Raw genomic sequence first — 23,536 nt, forward strand, 5'->3', positions numbered from 1 at the left:
CCCTACACCCAAACAAGGGCACTGCGTTCATCCACCTCTGGCCTGCTCGCCTCCCTACCTCTGAGGAAGTACAGTTCCGCTCAGCCCAGTCAAAACTGTTCGCTGCTCTGGCACCACCAATGGTGGAAGCAAACTCCCTCACGACGCCAGGTCAGCGGAGTCAATCACCACCTTCCGGAGACACCTGAAACCCCACCTCTTTAAGGAATACCTAGGATAGGATAAAGTAATCCTTCTAACCCCCCCCCTTAAAAGAGTTAGATGCACTATTGTAAAGTGGTTGTTCCACTGGATATCATAAGGTGAATGCACCAATTTGTAAGTCGCTCTGGATAAGAGCGTCTGCTAAATGACTTAAATGTAAAAATGTAAAATGTAATGTAAATGTCATAATGTGCTGTGTTGCCTGTAGTACCCACATATTGTAGTGTGACTTCAGCTAAGTAACAACAGTACTCTATGTGTACAGTATATACTATCAAGCCATCTCAATCAAGGACTATGTGCTGTGCACCACAGGAGGACCTTCAAGTTCAACATTAGATACTATCTTCAGACTGTGGTGTATAAAAGTGTTTCTCACAGAGAAAGCATAGCAGTGGAAAACTACTTACCTGGCAGGACATTGGGGCGTTTGAATGTCCTCGCACTCCTCTTCTATCCAGGACTTCACTCCCACTAGAAAATATCATCATCAACCATACTATCTTCACGGAGGATAATTTGAGGCTAATGTGGCTAACTACCAAACACATGAAATCTACAGTATATCTACCAGTCTAAAATCTAATATGTGCTTGCAAGCGTTGTGCTTGGATTGCGTAGGCTAATGCAAGCTATGGAATGGTGAATGATAGCTGAAATGACCATGAGTTAAAGCCTTATTAGGGTAGTTAGAGTGAGAAGTAAGCCAGTGTTTCTCAACCTTTGGTTCCCGGTCCGAGACTGGTCCTTGAGATGTTTCTGACCGGTCCCTCAGATGGTTAACTCTCTTGACACCCAATTGAATCAGTTCTAGAAGTGCTAGATGTCAGAAGGAAGGACCCTAGTTTGTTCGTCCCTGGTACAAAAAGGTGGAGAAACACTGGTCTAAGCATTAAACACTGTCAAGGATAGGGAAAGATCGAGGGCCTTATGTTGGGGAATTCCTTCCACCACACAGGAGGAGCTAGAAAAGAGAAATACCAATAAGCAAAAATCACAAACAATCTCAAAGTGCATATAGGAACTATAGGGAAAACAATGTTTTACAATCCGAGGTGTGGTATTCACACTGTGTATATTCAGCGGCAAATGTACATCTTGAAATCCCTTAACGCAAAGTCCTAACATATGGTATGCGTCACTTTACTTGGGCACACAACCCTACCAACTCTAAACAAACAACTCTCTGAGGGAAATCATAATTAAACCACGTGCAGTGAGGAGGGCCATCACCGGACAGCACTAGGTACACTGTTTGAGTATAGGCCTTTATGTAAGATTGCACAACAGACCTGCGCCAAATACTTAGAAATATTTGAGGTGCCTTTGATATGGTGTGGAGCTTGTACTTTCGGGACTATAAAAGCATTAGATGAAGGTCTGTTGAACACACAGATGTAGTTTTGGGGCTGCAACCCATACAGGGTCAGTTTAGTCTATGGCCTTTACCTTTGCAGGAGCTGTAGTAATTTGCACAGCAGTTCCCTGCTTTCACACAGTCATCCGAGCATGAGCACAGGCTATCGACCAACCTTTGCTCGCCACAGCGGAATCTGGAGCAGGTCCAGCTCTGACCTGGAGGGGGGAGAGAGAGAGAAATAATTATGACGGAGAAAAAGTGTGAAAATATGTGAGTGTGAGGAAGAGAGAGTGAGGGAAGGAGAGAGAGAGTTTATGACAGCGAAAAGGGGGAGCACGTGTGAGAGAATGTACGTGTGTGTATGCTTAGGAGAGTCACCTAAGGACAAACTCCGAGAGACAGCAGTAGCTGAGGAGTTGGTCATTACTCCTACCACTGTCTGGGTCTACCCTGTATCCAAACATTTCATCAATGAGTGAACTACAGTTTCTCATCATCGAATATTCTCACAAAGCACTACACTAAAGAAAGTGAGTGATACCCATTAGAACAGACAGACCAACATTCTCTCTCTGACCGCGGTCAAGTGGACAGTCTATAAGAGGGATGCTAATCTCAGTCTCAGGAGACATGCTTCAGTGTTACAGCAATCATGGGGAAAATCAAAACAAATTCTGATTTACCATCCCTTCACTATAAATGGGCCTCGCTCCTCTCTGGAGGAAGTAGAGGAAACACACGAGTCCCATGTTGATTGGGTGGCAAAATTTTAGCCACATAGTGTGGGGGAACAACACTGCCCAGATTGTCACACCACACCCAAGCTAGGGGACGGCTGGCCACAGTGACCAGCAAGGACGGTAAAATGGAAGAGGGGTATTTTGGGGATGCTGGAATGGTCAGCCTCTTCCCAGAGTCAACATTGCATCCAAAGTGAACATTCCAGTCCACATAAAACATGTTTTTGTAATCTGTAGAGGAGTCTATCCACCCACACACACACACACACACACCAGTGGAGGCTGCTGAGGGGAGGACAGCTCATAATAATGGCTGGAATAGAGTCAATGGAATCAAACACATCAACAACGTGGTTTCCGTATGGTGGATACCATTCCATTGACTCCATTCCAGCCATTATTAAGAGCCGTCCTCCCCTCAGTAGCCTCCACTGACACACATGAACACTCCTCCACACACACACATAAAGAAGACGAACAACATCAAAGTAGCGCTGGTGGGTAACCTGACCCGTGCTCTCCTGCTCTACATACCTCTGGCAGTGTAGTGTTGCAGTAACACGTGATGTAGGCTGTTGGACTTACCAGGGTCTACGCACACCGCAGTGTAATCCAGACAGCAGTTTCCCTCTTTCTCACAAGACAGGTCACAGTGGCACGACGCAGACTTGTCACTGCTCCCCGTCACACACCTGTTCTTACAGCTCGTCACTATAGGGGATGAGAAGAGTTTTAGTATGTTACTCAGGACGTCAACAACGTTACTCAGAATGTAATTTAAGTTACTCAGAATATCATGATGTTACTCAGAATTGGTATCATTTGACAGATTTTAAAAAAGGAATCAGTACATCTGATTGGTTTGTTATGGATGTTTAAGCTAACCCTTAGCAGTTTTGTTTCTTTTCTCAAAAGAGAGAATAGAAACTGGACAGGGAATGCATTAAATTACAGACTAGAAATGTATTTCTATTTTTAGCTGAAAAGCGTTTATGTACTGACGGTTTTCTTTCTGTGTTATAATTGGTTCGTTTTGCACAGTGGCCAATAGGACAGAAGATAGATTGTAAACCGTACCTTTAACATTGCAGTGCTGTTTCAAGGCAAATATAACTGTGACGGCGGTGATCAACACACACAGCAACATTACCTATTGGTGAGAAGAGAGACATTTGAAAAGTTCCCATGTGTACATATCAATCAAGCACATTTTGTTATAGTCCATTTTACATCAGCAGTTGTCACAAAGTGCTTCACAGTAACCCAGCCTAGAACTCAAAGAGCAATACAAGCGGAAGAGTACAGTGGCCAGGAAAAACTCTAGAAGGAAGAAACTTTGAGAGGAAGAGAGATAGCAAACGTATGTGTCTTGTATAGTCCACTATTACCCTTTTCACAGTATCCTGCTGACCCAAACAGTACAGTGCTAGCTTGGATATTTTCTTTTCACATAGTCCTTTCCAGCACGGTTCCAGTATGGTGGATGCCTCACCAGGCCAGCACGGTACAGCTTGGCCCAGCTCGGTTTAGTAGTGTGAAAGGGTTATACGATGCATAGCATCCTGATGAACCATCATAAATGAAGTGCTGTATGACCCTTCGATATCTTCTCATTCAATTAAAACTATTATCCCGATTGTGAGTGTACTCTACTAGCCTGGTTAAACCGGACTGAACACTAGGTAGCACTCAGTCCGATCTAACCAGACTACTATTCTACTTACTCTGCAACAAGATTTAGGATAACCCTGTTCTATTTCACCCAAGTATTCAATCTTCTGGAGCTTATTTTGTGGCTTTTTTAATATTGTGTACATGGGATTTTAAATCACGTTCACTGTTAGTAAGGTCAGTAAATCGAGGGACATCGCATAACACAAAAAAGTATTGTGTCCGGAAAATTAGGAAGAGAAGCTTGGCAGCAGTCTTTGCTTGCTGCTTCCTTGAGAAACACCATTGTAGCTAGAACTGTACATTGTTTGGGTCTAGAGTGCATCAGAAAAAACATCTCCGCTGGACTTAGGTTGAACGAAACCACAGAAACTCAATTTCGAAAATGTGACAAAATTCCTAGAAATAAAAAACAACCAAAACGATTTGATTTAAATATAAACTATATCCCCCATTTATTATTTTAGAAAATTAGTCATATGACTCTTTCGTTTCCATTCTAACGTAGGACTCTATTCTGTTCGGTGCACAAATTTAAAAAAAAAGTTGAATTCTCCACATCGGGGTCTTGGCCCTCTCTATTAGAGAAGTAAAAGCAGGTCATAAACGAGCTCCCCTCCTCCTAGCTGCCTGGTGAGCTGCTCTGCCTGGCCCCTTTTGCCCAGGGAAGGGTGAATAGCTGGGGCATTGTAATTAGTGGGGAGTATCAAAGACTGGATCTCAGGGGTTTAAAGTTTCAACTAAGTCAGCTAATGATAAAGGGAAGATATCCAGCAGTCTTATCAACACGGCTTAAAGATGGTCTCAATAGGGACTAACAGGACATGTCAGGATTAGTACTGAGGTCTAATTGGCATGGAGTTCTCTCATTAAAACCAAGTACCAGTAATAAAGAGCTTGACGTAAAGAAGACAGGTCATCACCTTGAAGTGCTTTGAAAACTCTGAAGATTTTTTTTCAAGAATCAAATGCTGTACAATGTGTGATCTGTCAGGTGTAGCTTGTGTGTGTGAGAGTGTGAGTGTGTGAGTGTGTGAGTGAGTGAGACCTGGCTGGTGTCCTGAGAAGCCAGGACTACAGTGCAGTACCTAACCGAGTTCTAGGGAAAGCAAACACACTGTCTGGTGGAAACTACTGCAGGCGCCTGAGGACACTATACTGGGGTACAGCGTAAATCTCACTACCCCATGTTGGGACTACATACACACACACCTCAAAATTTGTAGTTGGGAAAAAAGGATCTAAAATTACAAAACATCTCCAGGTTTATTGAGCAACACTCAACCCTTAACTACTCAAAAATGTAAATATATACACGTTTGATTCCCATGTGCTTTGACTCTTAGTGCCTTGCTATATGCTCAGCATCCTATAAGGAATCCTGATTTTGGTAGAATTCATGGCAACACGCTCTAATACTGTCATGTGTTGTACTATTTCACAACTCTAAACCAACGTTCGCATAATGATTCCAGTGGAAAATGAACTCATGTTTGACGAGACATGTTGTCCAAGTGCACACGCACACCGATTATTGAGACATTGTTGTGGACTGAGCCATTCCTGAATTGAAGGACACAGTAATTACAGGTCAATATACAGTACCAGTCAAAAGTTTGGACACACCTTCTCAGGGTTTTTCTTTATTTTTACTATTTTCAACATTGTAGAACAATAGTGAAGACATCAACACTATCAAATAAACACGTGGAATAATGAGGTAACCAAAAAAGTTAACAAATCAAAATGTATTTTGCATTTGAGATTCTTCAAAGTAGCCACTCTTTGCCTTGATGACAGCTTTGCACACTCTTGGCATTCTCTCAACCAGCTTCACCTGGAATGCTTTTCCAACAGTCTTATGGGAACTCCATATGCTGAGCACTTGTTGCCTGCTTTTCCTTCACTCTGCAGTCCAACTCATCCCAAAACATCTCAATTGTGTTGAGGTCAGGTGATTGTGGAGGCCAGGTCATCTGATGCAGCACTCATTACTCTCCTTTGTGGTCAAATAGCCCTTACACAGCCTGGAGGTGTGTTGTGTCATTTTCCTGTTGAAAAACAAATGATTGTCCCACTAAGCGCAAACCAGATGGGATGGCGTATCACTGCGGAATGTTGTGGTAGCCATGCTGGTTAAGTGTGCCTTGAATTCTAAATAAATCACAGACTGTCACCTGCAAAGCACTCCTACACCATCACACTTCCATGCTTCACGGTGGAAACCACACATGCGGAGATCATCCGTTCACCTACTCTGCGTCTCAGAAAGACACGGCAGTCGGCGGTCTAATGTCCGTTGCTCATGTTTCTTGGCACAAGCAAGTCTTCTTATTATTGGTGTCCTTTAGTAGTGGTTTCTTTGCAGCAATTCGACCATGAAGGCCTGATCCACACAGTCTCCTCTGAACAGTTGATATTGACATTTGCCTGTTACTTGAACTCTGAAGCATTTATTTGGGCTGCAATCTGGAGGTGCAGTTAACTCTAAATGAACTTATCCTCTGCAGCAGAGGTAACTCTGGGTCTTCCTTTCCTGTGGCGGTCCTCATGAGGGCCAGTTTCATCATAGCGCTTGATGGTTTTTCGAACGGCACTTGAAGAAACTTTCAAAGTTCTTGAAATTTTCTGGATTGACTGACCTTCATGTCTTAAAGTAATGATGGACTATCGTTTCACTTTGCTTATTTGAGCTTTTCTTGCCATAATATGGMCTTGGTCTTTTACCAAATAGGGCTGTCTTCTGTATACCACCCCTACCTTGTTACGACACAACTGATTGGCTCAAACGCATTAAGAAAGAAAACAATTCCAGAAATTAACAAGGCACACCTGTTAATTCAAATGCATTCCAGGTGACTACCTAAAGAAGCTGGTTGAGAGAATGCCAAGAGTGTGCAAAGCTGTCAAGGCAAAGGGTGGCTACTTTGAAGAATCGCAAATATATTTTGATTTGTTCATACTTTTTTTGTTACTACATGATTCCATATGTGATATTTCAGTTTTGATGTCTTCACTATTATTTTACAATGTAGAAAATAGTAAATATAAAGAAAAACCCTTGAATGAGTAGGTGTGTCCAAAATTTTGACTGGTACTGCATAACCCCAGAGTCAATGGCTGGCATAGGAAGGCTGGCACGCTGCGCTCGGGCTTTAGGTGGGATAACCACACAGGTCGTCGGAGTGCGCCTGCTTTGTTTATTTTAAAAAGTCTGAGCTGAGTGGACATGCAGTGTCACATGGTGTGTTCCTTGGCAGGAGTTGTCCACTGTATTTTCAATTTTATGAAGGACATTGAACTAAGCCAGTTGTTGAAAATTAAAGGGCAATCTAAATTGATGATCTTGCAGCTAACGACGGGACAGGGAAGCAAACCTGGGTCGCTGGCATGAAAGGCAAACACTACGGATTAACTGACTTGGTGGGTAAAGCGGCTCAAATAGCAAGAACGCTACAATAGCCATTGATTATTGACGACTATAAACTGGGTAGTTTGGGTCCTGAATGCTGATTGGCTGACACAGCATTCCAGACGTGTATAACAGACAATATTGCGTTCGTAATCAAGTGGGAAGTGGGAATTTACCACATAAGAATAGGAAAGCGTCTACTTGAACAACCCACCAACTGGTACTAGTGGGAAACTAGTCTATCATCCTGAGTTCCCACTTCTCCGACATGCTGACCTCTGATGTCACGTACTAAGGAAATGACCTTGAACAGCCTTTTCTGCAATTAAATGCAACAAAACATGAATAAAAATAAAATTAGTATATTTTTAACACTTTACAGCATGATAGCTGTACTTTTAGTTTATGGTTTATGCAGCTTGTTGGTCATTAGCCAATCTGCATTTCTCAACGAGTTCAAAGCACGTGAATGCATCCAACTTGTATTTACGACTTCAGAACTTGTAAATTTCCACCTCCCACTTGATTACGATCAGAGGATATTAGAGGTCGACCGATTAATCGGAATGGCCGATTAATTAGGGCCGATTTCAAGTTTTCATAACAATCGGAAATCGTTTTTTTACACCTTTATTTAACTAGGCAAGTCAGTTAAGAACACATTCTTATTTTCAATGACGGCCTAGGAACGGTGGGTTAACTGCCTCGTTYAGGGGCAGAACGACAGATTTTTACCTTGTCAGCTCGGGGGATTCAATCTTGCAACCTTACAGTTAACTAGTCCAACGCTCTAACCACCGGAGTACATTGCACTCCACGAGGAGCCTGCCTGTTACGCGAATGCAGTAGAAGCCAAGGTAAGTTGCTAGCTAGCATTAAACTTATCTTATAAAAAACATATCATAAATCACTAGTTAACTACACATGGTTGATGATATTACTAGTTTATCTAGCGTGTCCTGCATTGCATATAATCAATGCGGTGCGTATCGTTGCTCCAATGTGTACCTAACCATAAACATCAATGCATTTCTTAAAATCAATACACAGAAGTATATATTTTTAAACCTGCATATTTAGTTAAAAGAAATCCAGGATAGCAGGCAATATTAACCAGGTGAAATTATGTCACTTCTCTTGCGTTCATTGCACGCAGAGTCAGYGTATATGCAACAGTTTGGGCCGCCTAATTTGCCAGAATTTTACGTAATTATGACATAACATTGAAGGTTGTGCAATGTAACAGGAATATTTAGACTTATGGATGCCACCCGTTAGATAAAATACGGAACGGTTCCGTATTTCACTGAAAGAATAAACGTCTTGTTTTCGAGATGATAGTTTCCAGATTCGACCATATTTATGACCTAAGGCTTGTATTTCTGTGTGTTATTATGTTATAACTAAGTCTATGATTTGATAGAGCAGTCTGACTGAGCAGTGGTAGGCAGAAGCAGGCTCGTAAGCACTTTCCTGCGTTTTGCCAGAAGCTCTTCGCTGTGCTTCAAGCCTATCAACTCCCGAGATTAGGCTGGTGTAACCGATGTGAAATGGCTAGCTAGTTAGCGGGGTGCGCGCTAATAGCGTTTCAAACGTCACTCGCTCTGAGACTTGGAGTAGTTATTCCCCTTGCTCTGCATGGGTAACGCTGCTTCGAGGGTGGCTGTTGTCGTTGTGTTCCTGTTTCGAGTCCAGGTAGGAGCGAGGAGAGGGATGGAAGCTATACTGTTACACTGGCAATACTAAAGTGCCTATAAGAACATCCAATAGTCAAAGGTTAATGAAATACAAATGGTATAGAGAGAAATAGTCCTATAATTCCTATAATAACTACAACCTAAAACTTCTTACCTGGGAATTGAAGACTCATGTTAAAAAGGAACCACCAGCTTTCATATGTTCTCATGTTCTGAGCATGGAACTTAAACGTTAGCTTTCTTACAATGGCACATATTGCACTTTTACTTTCTTCTCCAACACTTTGTTTTTGCATTATTTAAACCAAATTGAACATGTTTCATTATTTATTTGAGGCTAAATTGATTTTATTGATGTATTATATTAAGTTAAAATAAGTGTTCATTCAGTATTGTTGTAATTGTCATTATTACAAATAAAAACTTTTTTATTTAAAAATCGGCCGATTAATCGGTATCGGCTTTTTTGGTCCTACAATAATCGGTATCGGTGTTGAAAAATGATAATCGGTCGACCTCTAGAGCATATACCACGGTATGATGCAAAACTACTTGTTTAATGTTATATTTATGTTGGTAATCAGTTTATATAAGTAACTTCATTGAGTTGCACAATCAAGTTAGGATACTTTAGGATGAAGTGCAAAAATGCTAATATGAGTACCATTGACTTSYATTGGATTGTGCCACAAATGCAAAAAAGTTTGCATTTAAATCAGTGGCCAGGTAAACATATTGCTGTCATACCTTCTCCATAGACGGCTTACAAAGTAGTTAACTATCCCTTTAAAAAAGGCCCAGTGAAGTCAAAAACGTGGTTTTCTGTGTTTTATATATGTTTCCACATTATGAGGTTGGAATAATACTGTGAAGTTATGAAAATTATTAAGTGTAATATTATATATTTTTTAAGACCGCCTGAAATTTCAGCCCGTTTTGGTGGGATGGAGTTTTGGCCTGCCTGGTGTAAATTAGTTAAAAGACCAATAAGAAAGAGAGTTCAAAACCTCTCTTAACAATAACAGCTAGATTTCATTTTCCCCTCCCCACTCAGACCACCCCCAGAGGTGTCCTTTTTGTCCACGCCAAACTTGGTGCAAAACGAATCCCACCGTACCTTCTCCACTATGCAATCTGGTTTCCAAGTTGGTCATGGGTGTACCTCAAGGTCCTAAACGATATCATAACCACCATCGATAAAAGACAGTACAGTCTTCATCGACCTGGCCAAGGCTTTCAACTCTGTCAATCACTGCATTCTTATCGGCAGACTCAATAGCCTTGGTTTCTCAAATGACTGCCTCGCCTGGTTCACCAACTACTTCTCAGATAGAGTTAAGTGTGTCAAATCGGAGAGCCTGTTGTCCGGACCTCTGGCAGTCTCTATGGGGGTGCCACAGGGTTAAATTCTCGGGCCTACTCCTTTCTCTGTATATATATCAATGATGTTGCTCTTGCTGCTGGTGATTCTCTGATCCACTTCTACGCAGATGACACCATTCTGTATACATCTGGCCCTTCTTTGGACACTGTTAACAAACCTCCAGACGAGCTTCAATGCCATACAACACTCCTTCCGTGGCCTCCAAATGCTTTTAAATGCTAGTAAAACTAAATGCATGCTCTTCAACCGATTGCTGGCAGCACCTGCCCGCCCGACTAGCATCACTACTCTGGACGGTTCTGACTTAGAATATGTGGACAACTACAAATACCTAGTTAGACTGTAAACTCTCCTTCCAGACTCACATTAATAAGCATCTCCAATCCAAAATTAAATCTAGAATCGGCTTCCTATTTTGCAAACAATGCCTCCTTCACTCATGCTGCCAAACATACCCTCGTAAAACTGACTATACTACCGATCCTTGAATTTGGCGATGTCATTTACAAAATAGCCTCCAACACTCTACCCAGAAAACTGGATGTAGTATATCACAGTGCCATCCGTTTTGTCACCAAAGCCCCATATACTACCCACCACTGCGACCTGTATGCTCTCATTGGCTGGCCCTCGCTACATATTCGTCGCCAAACCCACTGGCTCCAGGTCATCTATAAGTCTTTGCTAGGTAAAGCCCCACCTTATCTCAGCTCACTGGTCACCATAGCAACACCCACCCACCCAATTCGTTCCATGACTGGAACGAATTGCAAAAATAACTGAAGCTGGAGACTTATATCTCCCTCTCTAACTTTAAGCATCAGCTGTCAGAGCAGCTTACTGATCACTGTACCTGTACACAGCCAATCTGTAAATAGCACACCCAACTACCTCATCCCCAAATTGTTATATTTTTGCACTCCAGTATAACCACTTGCACATCATCATCTGCACATCTGTCACTCCAGTGTTAATGCTAAATTGTAAGTATTCGTCTCTATGGACTATTTATTGCCTTACCTCCCTAATCTTCTACATTTGCACACACTGTACATMGTTTTTTTCAGATTGTGTTATTGACTGTACGTTTGTTTATGTGTAACTGTGTTGTATTTTGTCACACTGCTTTGCTTTATCTTGGCCAGGTCGCAGTTATAAATGAGAACTTGTTCTCAACTGGCCTACCTGGTTAAATAAAATAAAAATAAAAACTACGCCCATGAGTAACCTAGCAACATTCAAAGCCATGTTAATTGGTCAGAGTTTGGACGTTCCCTGTGACGAAGTGAGAGGGAGTTTGCTCGTGCCTGCCATGAACTGCACATTTTCACGGCCTCGTTTAGAATTAGCTAAACGAAAGGCAAGCGACTGTAGATAGCTAACATTACATGATTGTCATTAATAGTGAATCAATGGAGCTAGCTTTGCCCATTCAGCTAGAGCTARCTACGCAGCATATTTTAGTTGCCAACTAGCAGAAATGTCATGTAGCTAAGTATCCCAATAGTCCTTTCGTAAACATTTAGATAACGCAAAATACTAGATAGCATCAGCCCAATCGCCGTTGTAAAATAGCGAAAACATTAGTTATAATTCAGTTTACTTACCTCCAAAAACAATGCAGCTATCCATCTGTTCAGTCAGGCTTGCTGCAATCACTCACGAAAAAAGCTACATAGTTTAATGCAACTTCATATCCAGATTCGGGAAAATGCAAGGTATGGATGGCAGTGTTTTGTTTTGGAGATTCCGTCTCTATAGCATTCTTTCTTCTCTCACACACCTTTAATTCTCACAGGGAACAACCGAACTCTGACCAGTCAGCGGGGCTTTGAAAGTTGCTAGCTTTCTTATGGGCATGGTTTCGCAACAAGTTTGGCTGGATAAAACCCGATGCCCCCCAGACAGTCCTAGCGAAATTCTTGCTTGAGAAATTGCTCTTTGCTAACAAGTTATGTTTATTTACCTTTTTAAATTGAAAAACAAATCACAGTAAGTTGCTTAATTGTTACCTAGAAATGATTTGGATTTTAAGATAAAGGCTGCATTGGACTTTGAAGTAATAATTCAATAGCCTATACAATTAGATTACAGTAACGAAAAGTTACAATAATGCCACTCACCACAACGATTACCATGCGGTTGTTCGACCTCTTCTTGTGGACCTGTCCACTGTGTCTCATCTGATTGTCTCGACCAGGTGAACCTAGTAAATTGGCAGCATGCTCAGTCGAATGTTCATCCCCTTTGGATATTTCCATTCTGCAGCGTTGGTCACGACAGTTTTTTTCCCCAGGAGTTTGTGACCGAAATTATTTGCCGTTTTAAGAGAATAATCTGGTCCCCTTTTTGCCTTCAGATTTTGTAGGTCTCAATGAAGAACCGCCTTCTTTTTATCTTGACTCTCAAAGTTTGTATTGTAATTCTTTCACCATGTGCAGCCAGGGTGAAATAGGGTATTGGAGTAGTAGCCTATAATAGTCAAGTGTGAGCCAAGACCACGCGCGCTCAAGTCTGCCCTCTTCACGCTACCCTCACGCTAGAGGAAATATCTCAAATAGACGCCACCATACATATTTAGAGCTAAAGTTGCAACAAGTGTGTTGTTGTTTTCAAACAGAACATGTAATATTACATGAATTTAGTATACAATAATAACTGCCCAGATAACACATTTTGTTTCTAAGAACATTCTTGGAACGTTCCCTGAACGTTGCACAAATGTTCCCTAAGGGTTTAATGCTATTTGAACGCTCTCTTTTGGTTGYATGAAGGTAATGGTGGAACGTTCTCTGAAGGTTATAAAGTTGGAAACGTTCTCTGACGGTTACAAAGTTGGGATCACACACAACCAGGATTACACAATTAAATATGAACAATTAACATAATTATAATTTCAGTCATCGATTTGTTTTATAAAACGGGTTTGAAGAAATCTACTATCTGATTGGCACACACACACGCTGGCACAATTAAATATGAACAGTTAGTTCTGATATTTATTCTCGGTAATACCAATTACCCCACTGAAGACATTTTTTTATATACTCGGTTGATATGGGCAAAAAAAACTAATGGAATAAAAAGGAAAGTTTTAAGTTTTCCAAGACTTAAAAATAACTGATATTGGCACAAGATGGAGGGAATATTGGAACATCACTAATGATATTTAAGTTAACAAAATGTCCTCTTAATCCAGTATACACGATTGTATATATTTTATTATACAAGAGAAAAATCACAAATTCTACAGCACAACGGTAGAGTCATGTCTTAAATGTAAAACTAACAATGACTCAATAATCCATGAGTTCTGCGATTGCTATAAAGTCCAAAAGTTATGGGCGGAGTTGTATGTCAGAAGTATCACAATATAAATGTACTTTTAATCTGTTTGTCTGCATATTTCAAGACATGGTATGAGTGAGCAGTGATGGGTTGGACAATACTTTTCTCAACAATCATCTTGAAGAAATGCACACTTAACTGGAAATCAACCAATCCTCCATCGCTAACACAATGGACAGGTTACATACTTTATTTTCTAAATGTTGAAAGTGCATGGGTGACAGAGAAAAACGAAATGGTACAGTTTGAGGCCATGTGGCAGAGAGTGATGCTGGTGCTGGAGATGGATGGGAGTGGGAGCAGGTGGGTCTGGCCAGGTGTGATGTCGCTGATGTTTGTGTGCGTTTGTATGTGCATGTTTTGTATTGTTTGAAAAAAATCTATACAATCTTACCAAAAAATACAATATTAACATTTAACACATTTATAATTTTTGTAAAAAATTGAGGAACGTGCAATCTGATTGGCACACACATACACATAACACAGGATTACACAATTGTCTTGTCTGAACACGGTCTATGGTACAGGGGCGTCAAGGGCTCACTCCTCCACAACCTCCTCTGCAACCTATAAAACAAATGAAATACTATTGTCAGGGTTCTTAAGGATATTGTGTCCTTCCTAAAAGTTTAGCATTATACATTGGTAGTTCATTGGTATTTAACTTATGTTTAAAAACATTTCAGTGCTTTGACCAGAAAAATCAGAAATCATATGCATTTTCTGGATTTTAAATCCAAACCAGAATGGAAAAATAAAACAAGACTCAATCAAATGCTTTAATGAGAGGTGCAATTGGTAGACAGGTAGGGAGGTAGATCAGAGTTTCTTAAACTATGGCTCAGGACCCAAAGTGGTCCCTGGGTGGGCATGTGAGAGGTGTGTCGTAAGTTAATACATTTATAATCACATACAATACAATTTCTTCTTAATTTGGGTTGTTGGAGTACAGTTAATTCCTAATTTGGTTCATGAGCAAGAACCCCTGAGGTAGAGAATCGGGACATAACACAAATCATGTCACATACAAACAAAGGTGATGAGAGAGAGAATGCTCTATTGGTCAGAATGCAGACTGGGAGCAGGACCTTAGCAGAACTCTGACCGGGAAAGACAGTCACCACCTGGGACAAATTATTGTCACTGACTGTTGGTGTACTTTGTAAGAGCCATTTTGCCAGTCTGTGGTTGGGATTCAAGAAAACTGCACAGTGTAGAAAGCGCACTGATTACTTTCTGTGTAGCAGAGACTTTGGTTGTGATGGCAGTGCGTCACATTCTGTAAATAAAACCCAAACTCTCATTCCATGTCACACATTCAGAATCTGCAGCCTAAGGATAGGATATACACACAGGAGGACCCAGAAGGACATTATTAATCCTCCTCCAGACCCCTGACTCTCTTAGGCATTCGGCCCATGTCTCAATCAGACCCCAATAAATGTTTGGGTTCAACCATGTACAGTTGAAGTCGGAAGTTTACATACATCTTAGCCAAATACATTTAAACTCAGTTTTTCACAATTCCTGACATTTAATCCTAGTAAAAATCCCCTGTCTGAGGTCAGTTAGGATCACCACTTMATTTTAAGAATGTGAAATGTCAGAATAATAGTAGAGAGAATAGGTATAGGTATATTGTCTATATCAGTGTATACTCATGATTGTATTTTCCTTCCTTTTTAGTCCACATAGGCCTAATAAAATGTTGTGTAGTGGCTTTCCTGGCAAGCATCTACATTTTCTTAGCTTTTTTGCTTCCAACCATCTCTGATAAAACATTTTCCAGCAGACTGTCACAATGTACTGTAACGTATACGCTGGGAGTCGGAAAGCAAGTGCAGGTGGTGAGTTTAATAATAAACAGAATATAGCACAATATAAGAAACACATAGACAACACTGCCTAGGGAATTGAACTAAGCGAGTGACAGATATAGGGGAGGTAGGTAATCAGTGAAGTGATGGAGTCCAGGTGTTCCTATTGATGAAGTGCAGGTGCGAGTAATGATGAATGCCAGGTGTGCGTAATGATGAATGCCAGGACCGGTGGTTAATAAACCGGTGACATCGAACGCTGGAGGGGAGGGAGTAGATGTGACATGTACTGTTTTATTGATAAGGTTGATTTATTTTAAGCAATTGGCAAGTGTCTCAGTATTATGTGATTGAGATTTGCATGTTAATTAAAAAAGTGTAGATGAGTGAGTGAAATGTGCAGCTGATGGGATGTGAATCGTGGTCTTTCACTTATCAAACAATTGGATGTGGAATTGCATTTTTATGAAATGCAATGTGGATGGATGATCCAAATCATTTCACAATTATAGACATAAGATGAGGGTGTTTTCCACCATATTCAATAGCTTTGTTACAAATCCATGAAGGAAAGTGAACAAATGTCCACTTCAGGGGAAAGGACAAATTAATTGGACAAAAGCAGAGGCATTTTGGAGTCGACCCAGACTAATGACTATCAAATTTCATGAGTTTTTTAAAAAGTGCCAGGGTTGGAATACTGTAGCTGGTGTAATTTGTGGTCTTTGATATGCTGATTTATCTCTCTTAACTATTATCTAAGGGATAGAGATGTGCTTGAGCCCACCCGGTTGTGTCTGATTCACCAATGCCCTCCCTTCCTGTGACCTGACTTCAACTGTATCCGCACAGCATCTCCTTCCCTGTTTGGCACCACTGAGAGCATCTTGACTGGCTGCATCACCGCTTGGTATGGCAACTGCTCGCATCCGGCTGCAAGGCGCTACAGAGGGTAGTGTGTACGACCCAGTACATCACTGGGGCCGAGCTCCCTGTCATTCAGGACCTCTATACCGGGCGGTGTCAGAGGAATGCCCTAAAGATTGCGAAAGACTTCAGCCACCCAAATCACAGTCTGTTCTCTCTGCTACTGCACAGTAAGCGGTACCAGTGCACCAAGTCTGTAAACAAAAGGCCCATGAACAGCTTCTACCCCAAAGCCATAAGACTGCTGAACAGTTAATCACTCCTACCTACATGTGCATAGTACTTCAATCACCTAACCAAACCTACGTAAACATATTACCTCAATCAATAAACCCAACTACCTCGTACCCCAGTAGACTAACTATGTACCGGTACTCCTTCTGTATAGCCTCTCATGGCTCAGGATAAGACCCAGATGCAGACACAGGAGGCGGATAGTTCGAATCTCAGATATTTATTATAACACGTGCAGACAAACGGCAGGTCGAGGGCAAGCAGAGGTTCGTAATCCAGGTCAGAGTCAGGCAGGTAATGGACGGCAGGCAGGCTCAGGGTCAGGGCAGGCAGAAAGGTCAGAACCGGGAAGACTAAGAACAAAACTTGAGAACAGGAAAACGAGAAGCATGCTTGTACGACCTGACAAGACAAGACGAACTGGCAACAGACAAACAGAACACGTAAGTATAATACACAGAAGAAAATGGGGAAAAATGGGAGACACTTGGTGTGGGGTGGAGGCAAGCACAAGACAGGTGAAACAGATTAAGATGTGACAGTCTCGTTATTGTTATTTCATTGTGTTACTATTTTTTTAATCTATTGTTAATTTTCTTAATTTTTAACTGCATTGTTGGGAAAGGGCTCATATGTAAGCATTTCATGGTAAACTCTACACACGTGTTGTATTTGGCGCAGGTGACAAATACATTTGATTTGATTTGTATTACCTTTTTTAAAGTTAAGTTTGCACGCTTCTATAGTAACAACATACATGACAGGCCAATCCCTCAGCGTGTTGGACGCTTACTGTTCCTGTAGACTTCTAGTCATTGCGCTCACGCTAGTTAGCATTGGCTCATGAAACTACCTCTGACTTTCTTCATACTGAGCGCAGAGACGTAAAAATGGTATCCACAGTGGTATTATTTTGTAGCTAGAGATATTCATAAAAAGTAAAAAAAATCACATAGAATTTTTTTACAAAAACGTTATATATATATCTTTTTTTTAATCGTGGTCCCCTTTCAGTACTTCAGCTGACCCTCGTTTGAAAACCMCTGTACTAGCTGATCTCAGACATGCAGGGTCACACATAGACCTTTCAGGGGGCAGGTGCTCAAAATGAAAAAAGAGCACCCCACCCCCCTTGCTTGAATTTTCTATATATTTTCTTCAGAATTCATATCTCGAAACTCGTAACATTCCAAATACCTCTGTAACAAACATTTCTACATTTAGCATAGGYTTATTTATTTCTGCAATGACACACTCACTCATCATCACAAACTGTAAGCAAGCTAGTTACAGTGCCTCCTAAAGACATGATTGACATCGGGTAAAGAGGGTGGGCTATCAGCTGGTCATTGATGTTGATGGATGTAAATCTATTAGTTTAGCTAGCTCAATTTCTTTTACTGATCGTGATGTACCTTGCTATGTCTTTCTGCCTCTCTCTGCTGCGTGCGTCAGCCAACCGGACCAAATATTGACGATGATGTAGGCTAAGTCAAGTGTTATCAAGTGTTAATCAAATGGTATGCTGCTGTGACAGTACTGTTGACATTTAAACTAGGTAGCTAAATACACACACTTGACCGGTGACCGCATGTCTCAGAACAGGCAGACTGGGAAAAAGGCTCAAATGGGCACACACAAGCTCAGTACAGTGCAGATCAACAGGCGCAACCAACAGACAGGGTGGGGGTTGGTGAACTTGACCATTTGCGGACAAGTGGGTTCTGAACAAAATGTATACATTTTTTAAATGGAGACTGGGAAGCAAAGGGGCATGTGCAGGTGCGGACTGGGACCAGAAATCAGCCAGGGCAGTTCTAACACACCAGCCCACTCTACCTGCCAGATGGCCAGGTAGAGCACTATCTGTGCACTCATACCTGCAGACACGTATATAAAGACAGCTAAACACTACAGTTTGAAGATGGTGTGTACACATCTCAACATGTGACACACAAGCAGCATGACTAATTCAAAAAAGTTCTACAAGTTCAGCTAATGCAGCACTGTCGACACTTTTTGGTTATCATTAAGCTTGCAACCAGAAGGCCTGCAAGTAAGATAGGGGAATACACTCCTATGGCTACTACAGTTGAAGTTGGAAATGTACATACACTTAGGTTGGAGTCATTAAAACTCGTTTTTTAACCACTCCACAAATGTCTTGTTAACAAACTATAGTTTTGACAAGTCGGTTAGGACATCTACTTTGTGCAAGACACAAGTCATTTTTACAACAATTGTTTACAGACAGATTATTTCACTTATCATTCACTGTATCACAATTCCAGTGGGTCAGAAGTTGACATACACTCAATTAGTATTTAGTAGCATTGCATTTAAATTGTTTAACTTGGGTCAAATGTTTCAGGTAGCCTTCAGGCACAGTCAACTTAGTGTATGTAAACTTCTGACCCACTGGAATTGTGATGAAAGAAATAAAAGCTGAAATAAATCATTCTCTCTACTATTATTCTGACATTTCACATTCTTAAAATAAAGTGGTGATCCTAACTGACCTAAGACAGGGAATTTTTACTAGGATTAAATGTCAGGAATTGTGGAAAAAACTGAGTTTAAATGTATTTGGCTAAGGTGTATGTAAACTTCCGACTTCAACTGTACATGTCATCATAGCTTATATGGCCAAAGCCTATCATATAGATCCGGGATGTGGATGGGCAACATAGTCCCCTTTTTATAGGCCTGCGGATCAATTTACAAAGTAAATAAATACATGTACAGTATATATATTGTTTAGGGACTCAGTTGAGGTCTGAACTTACTGTTGAGAATTAGAATATTAGAATACACAAGGTGCAATCTCAAAATGTGGTTGTGCATCAGCAGTTTTTCTCTTGTTAACTCACTGACAGTCACTCAATTAGTCCATGTCAGCTAACATTGTTTAGATTGGTAAGTTAGTTTAGTAGTCAGCTATCTAAACTTGTAGTAATCATTGTTGAATTACCGACCGGGGGTCCCCCATTGATTTTGTCACTCTCACTCAGATATCATATTAAAAACGGCAAACATTTCTCTACACCCCATGGCAAAATGTGTAGAATTTCAGGAAATTAGCTGTAAAACTGCAAACAAAATGTTGCTTAGGGCACCCAAAAGGCTAAGGCCGGCTCTGACTGCATGTACGAGTATGGATGTGGGTATGCAGACCCATGAGTCACTGTGGTCCCTTAATGACGAGTTCCTATTTTTTGTGGCCCCCACCCCATCAAAGTTGCCCCTCCCTGATATAGATATACTTTGTAAGTTCTAAGGTGAGATGAGGCCTCACTTCACCACCTACCAGCCCCTTACCCGTCAATAAAGGTAGTGTACCAAAACATTCCACGTTCCCTACCACCATGAACAAATCTAGGTCATGAAACCACCCACTGACTGAGGCCTGCTTAATTAACCACTTGAGCCAGTTATTGCAAGAAAAAAAATCAGAAGAGCCTTGGAAATAACTCTCTTAAAGTGTATCCATATGCGCAGCAATTATAGCTAATGAAGCCTTTGCTAATTACATCTAGGAAAATGCATCATGGTCTCCAGGGCTAGGCCTATTTACTGTATTCACCTGGGAGCAGTTGAACTACACAGTTTTGCCTTCTATCTACCTCCACAAGATGGCAGTGTTGTAACTGTCAATACTAGAGCCGCAGTGGGTGAGGCTACACTACTACAAAGTACAGTACCGTTTTTACAGCATTTTGTCTAACGACAGGCAGGCATATTTATTTTTTATTCAAATCCATTTTCCGTAGCATCATACCGTGTTTGTTTTTACAGCATTGGGGTCCAATTATGATGTAGTTTGGGGTCCAGTATGATTAGAGTGTCCCACTGTCCCTTAGAGATAATTAGTGCTCATGGTGTGATGATGGGGATCACATGGCCAGAGCTGAGGCAGGAACACAGTTATCTCTCCCTCGTGTGACACTCAGGATTTACAGCATGCCTGGGGTTTACTTTTCCCAGTGCTGCGTGTTTATCTTTGTGTGTGTGTGTGTGTGTTTGTATCTGTGTGTGTATTTGCTGTCTGTATGTGTGCACATGAGTGTGTGTTTATTTACTGTGTGATGTGCAGTGTGTCCTATGCTCAGTGAACTGGTTGTGCCGCAGCAGTGTGTCTCAGCAGAGAGCCTACAGCTGTCCCCAACCCAGCTGGCTATTAGAATATGACCTTATTTGTGACCCAAACATTCAGCACTTAGTGTCTCCATTGCACATTCTCCCTTATTCTTAGAATCTGCTCCCACATTTTGTTTTTGAAAATGACTATAATGTCAATTGCATGGGATGGAGATTCACGGTAAGAGCCATACAATTATATTGCTATCAGGGTTCAATGGTTGTGTCCTAATTGCACTCTATTCCCCCTATGGGCCCTGGTCAAAACAAATGCGCTATATAAAAAAAATAGGGTGCCATTTGGACCACAGAATGACTAAGGCAGAAACATACCAGTCAAATCCATTAGGGAAAGTAGTCATTGATGGCCAACATGAGCAGAAATAGATAAGCAACAAGTGACAGCGTAACCTCCCCTGGTCTCATACTGCTGATACCACAATGATTCATGGGTAATGATGTAACGAATAAGGTCAGAATGCCCTAACTTTATCTCAGAGCTTGTTGTTTCTGTTTCTTCTGAGTGTTTGGAATTTGAAATAAAATGTACTAGCTTAGCGGCATCGTGTTTGAACAATCAAACCACCTCAGAGGTACTTGAAGGGAGGTCGAGTGGCTCCTCCATCCCAGACGAACAACGACACAAATCATCTGTTAGGAAGTGGTGGGAGGCCCAGCTAACAACAAACATTCCCACAACTTTAGAGTCTTATTAGGTCACTACCTAACGTTTTCATAGGAATGTTCTAACGACGAGCAAGGACTTTTCCCAACAGACTATTCCCTTAATGTCAAACAAAACTTACCCAGAACGCAATTTCCATGATCTCAGAATAATTTAAATTAATGTTCTAGACACGCTTCATGGGAATGTTGCAAGAAAATTCCTGTGTCCAGTTTTCTAAGGGTTAGGAAATTATCCATCAAAGTCCCACCAAACTTACACAGAATATGGTTGCCATGGTCTCAAAATATAATATAATATTAATGTTCTAGACAGGTTTCATGAACATTCCTGTTCAGAAGTTGTGAGGACTTCGCTTGATGGTCCCAAAGAAACATTCTCCCCCCCATTTTTTTTCATCATTACACATCACCCCTCGTTACTGTGGCCAAGCACATCAAGGCTTTAATTGGTGAACCACTGATACATTCACAGCGCTTTGTCTGTTGGCAAGGTTAGGGACACTCACACAACGCTTTTAACATCGTGTTTTCAAATGACATATTTGGCACACTGTGACATCCATGATTACATTGTGCATGTTCATTTATACAACCATTATTATGCAACATGTCCTCCCCTGGGAGGTTCCCGGCATTTCGATCATGTCTTTCTCAGTTATCAGTTAATCTGAATATTCTCTCATCATTGATTAGATTTTCTTATTTTTGCCATTTTATGGCTTTTTATATACAGTGGGGAGAACAAGTATTTGATACACTGCCGATTTTGCAGGTTTTCCTACTTACAAAGCATGTAGAGGTCTGTAATTTTTAATCATAGGTACTTCAACTGTGAGAGACGGAATGTAAAACAAAAATCCCAGAAATCACATTGTATGATTTTTAAGTAATTAATTTGCATTTTATTGCATGACATAAGTATTTGATCACCTACCAACCACGTAAGAATTCCGGCTCTCACAGACTGTTAGTTTTTCTTTAAGAAGCCCTCCTGTTCTCCACTCATTACCTGTATTAACTGCACCAGTTTGAACCTCGTTACCTGTATAAAAGACACCTGTCCACACACACTCAATCCAACAGACTCCAACCTCTCCACAATGGCCAAAGAGAGAGCTGTGTAAGGAATCAGCGATACAATTGTAGACTGCACAAGGCTGGGATGTGCTACAGGACAATAGGCAAGCAGCTTGGTGAGAAGGCAACAACTGTTGGCGCATTATTAGAAATGGAAGAAGTTCAAGATGACGGTCAATCACCCTCGGTCTGGGGCTCCATGCAAGATCTCACCTCGTGGGGCATCAATGATCATGAGGAAGGTGAGGGATCAGCCCAGAACTACACGGCAGGACCTGGTCAATGACCTGAAGAGAGCTGGGACCACAGTCTCAAGAAAATTCATTAGTAACACACTACGCCGTCATGGATTAAAATCCTGCAGCGCACGCAAGGTCCCCCTGCTCAAGCCAGCGCATGTCCAGGCCCGTCTGAAGTTTGCAATGACTATCTGGATGATCCAGAGGAGGAATGGGGAAGGTCATGTGGTCTGATGAGACAAAAAATAGAGCTTTTTGGTCTAAACTCCACTCGCCTGTTTGGAGGAAGAAGAAGGATGAGTACAACCCCAAGAACACCATCCCAACCGTGAAGCATGGAGGTGGAAACATCATTCTTTGGGGATGCTTTTCTGCAAAGGGACAGGACGACTGCACCGTATTGAGGGGAGGATGGATGGGGCCATGTATCGCGAGATCTTGGCCAACCTCTTCCCTCAGTAAGAGATTGAAGATGGGTCGTGGCTGGGTCTTCCAGCATGACAACGACCCGAAACACACAGCCAGGGCAACTAAGGAGTGGCTCCGTAAGAAGCATCTCAAGGTCCTGGAGTGGCCTAGCCAGTCTCCAGACCTGAACC

At 41.4% G+C, this 23,536-nt stretch overlaps 1 protein-coding gene across 2 annotated transcripts in view; it reads right to left on the reverse strand.

Moving 5' to 3' along the window:
- The window catches only part of LOC111973018 (ectonucleotide pyrophosphatase/phosphodiesterase family member 1), a 72,300-nt gene extending 59,320 nt beyond the window's left edge, over window positions 1-12,980 (reverse strand). The window contains exons 1-5 of one of the 2 annotated variants that reach the window (XM_024000143.2): window positions 12,592-12,980; window positions 3,382-3,454; window positions 2,890-3,015; window positions 1,654-1,779; window positions 615-678 (exon numbers count right to left, since the gene is read on the reverse strand). In XM_024000143.2, the coding sequence (XP_023855911.1) occupies window positions 615-678; window positions 1,654-1,779; window positions 2,890-3,015; window positions 3,382-3,454; window positions 12,592-12,729 (527 nt within the window). In that variant the 5' untranslated portion in view covers window positions 12,730-12,980. Of the gene's footprint in view, window positions 1-614; window positions 679-1,653; window positions 1,780-2,889; window positions 3,016-3,381; window positions 3,455-12,075; window positions 12,300-12,591 lie in introns of those variants that run through there. The other variant, XM_024000144.2, reaches the window with a different exon arrangement.
- Between the last annotated feature and the right edge of the window lie 10,556 nt (window positions 12,981-23,536).

This window comes from Salvelinus sp. IW2-2015, linkage group LG14 (assembly GCF_002910315.2).
Source record: "Salvelinus sp. IW2-2015 linkage group LG14, ASM291031v2, whole genome shotgun sequence".
In the NCBI taxonomy this organism is placed as follows: Eukaryota; Metazoa; Chordata; class Actinopteri; order Salmoniformes; family Salmonidae; genus Salvelinus; species Salvelinus sp. IW2-2015.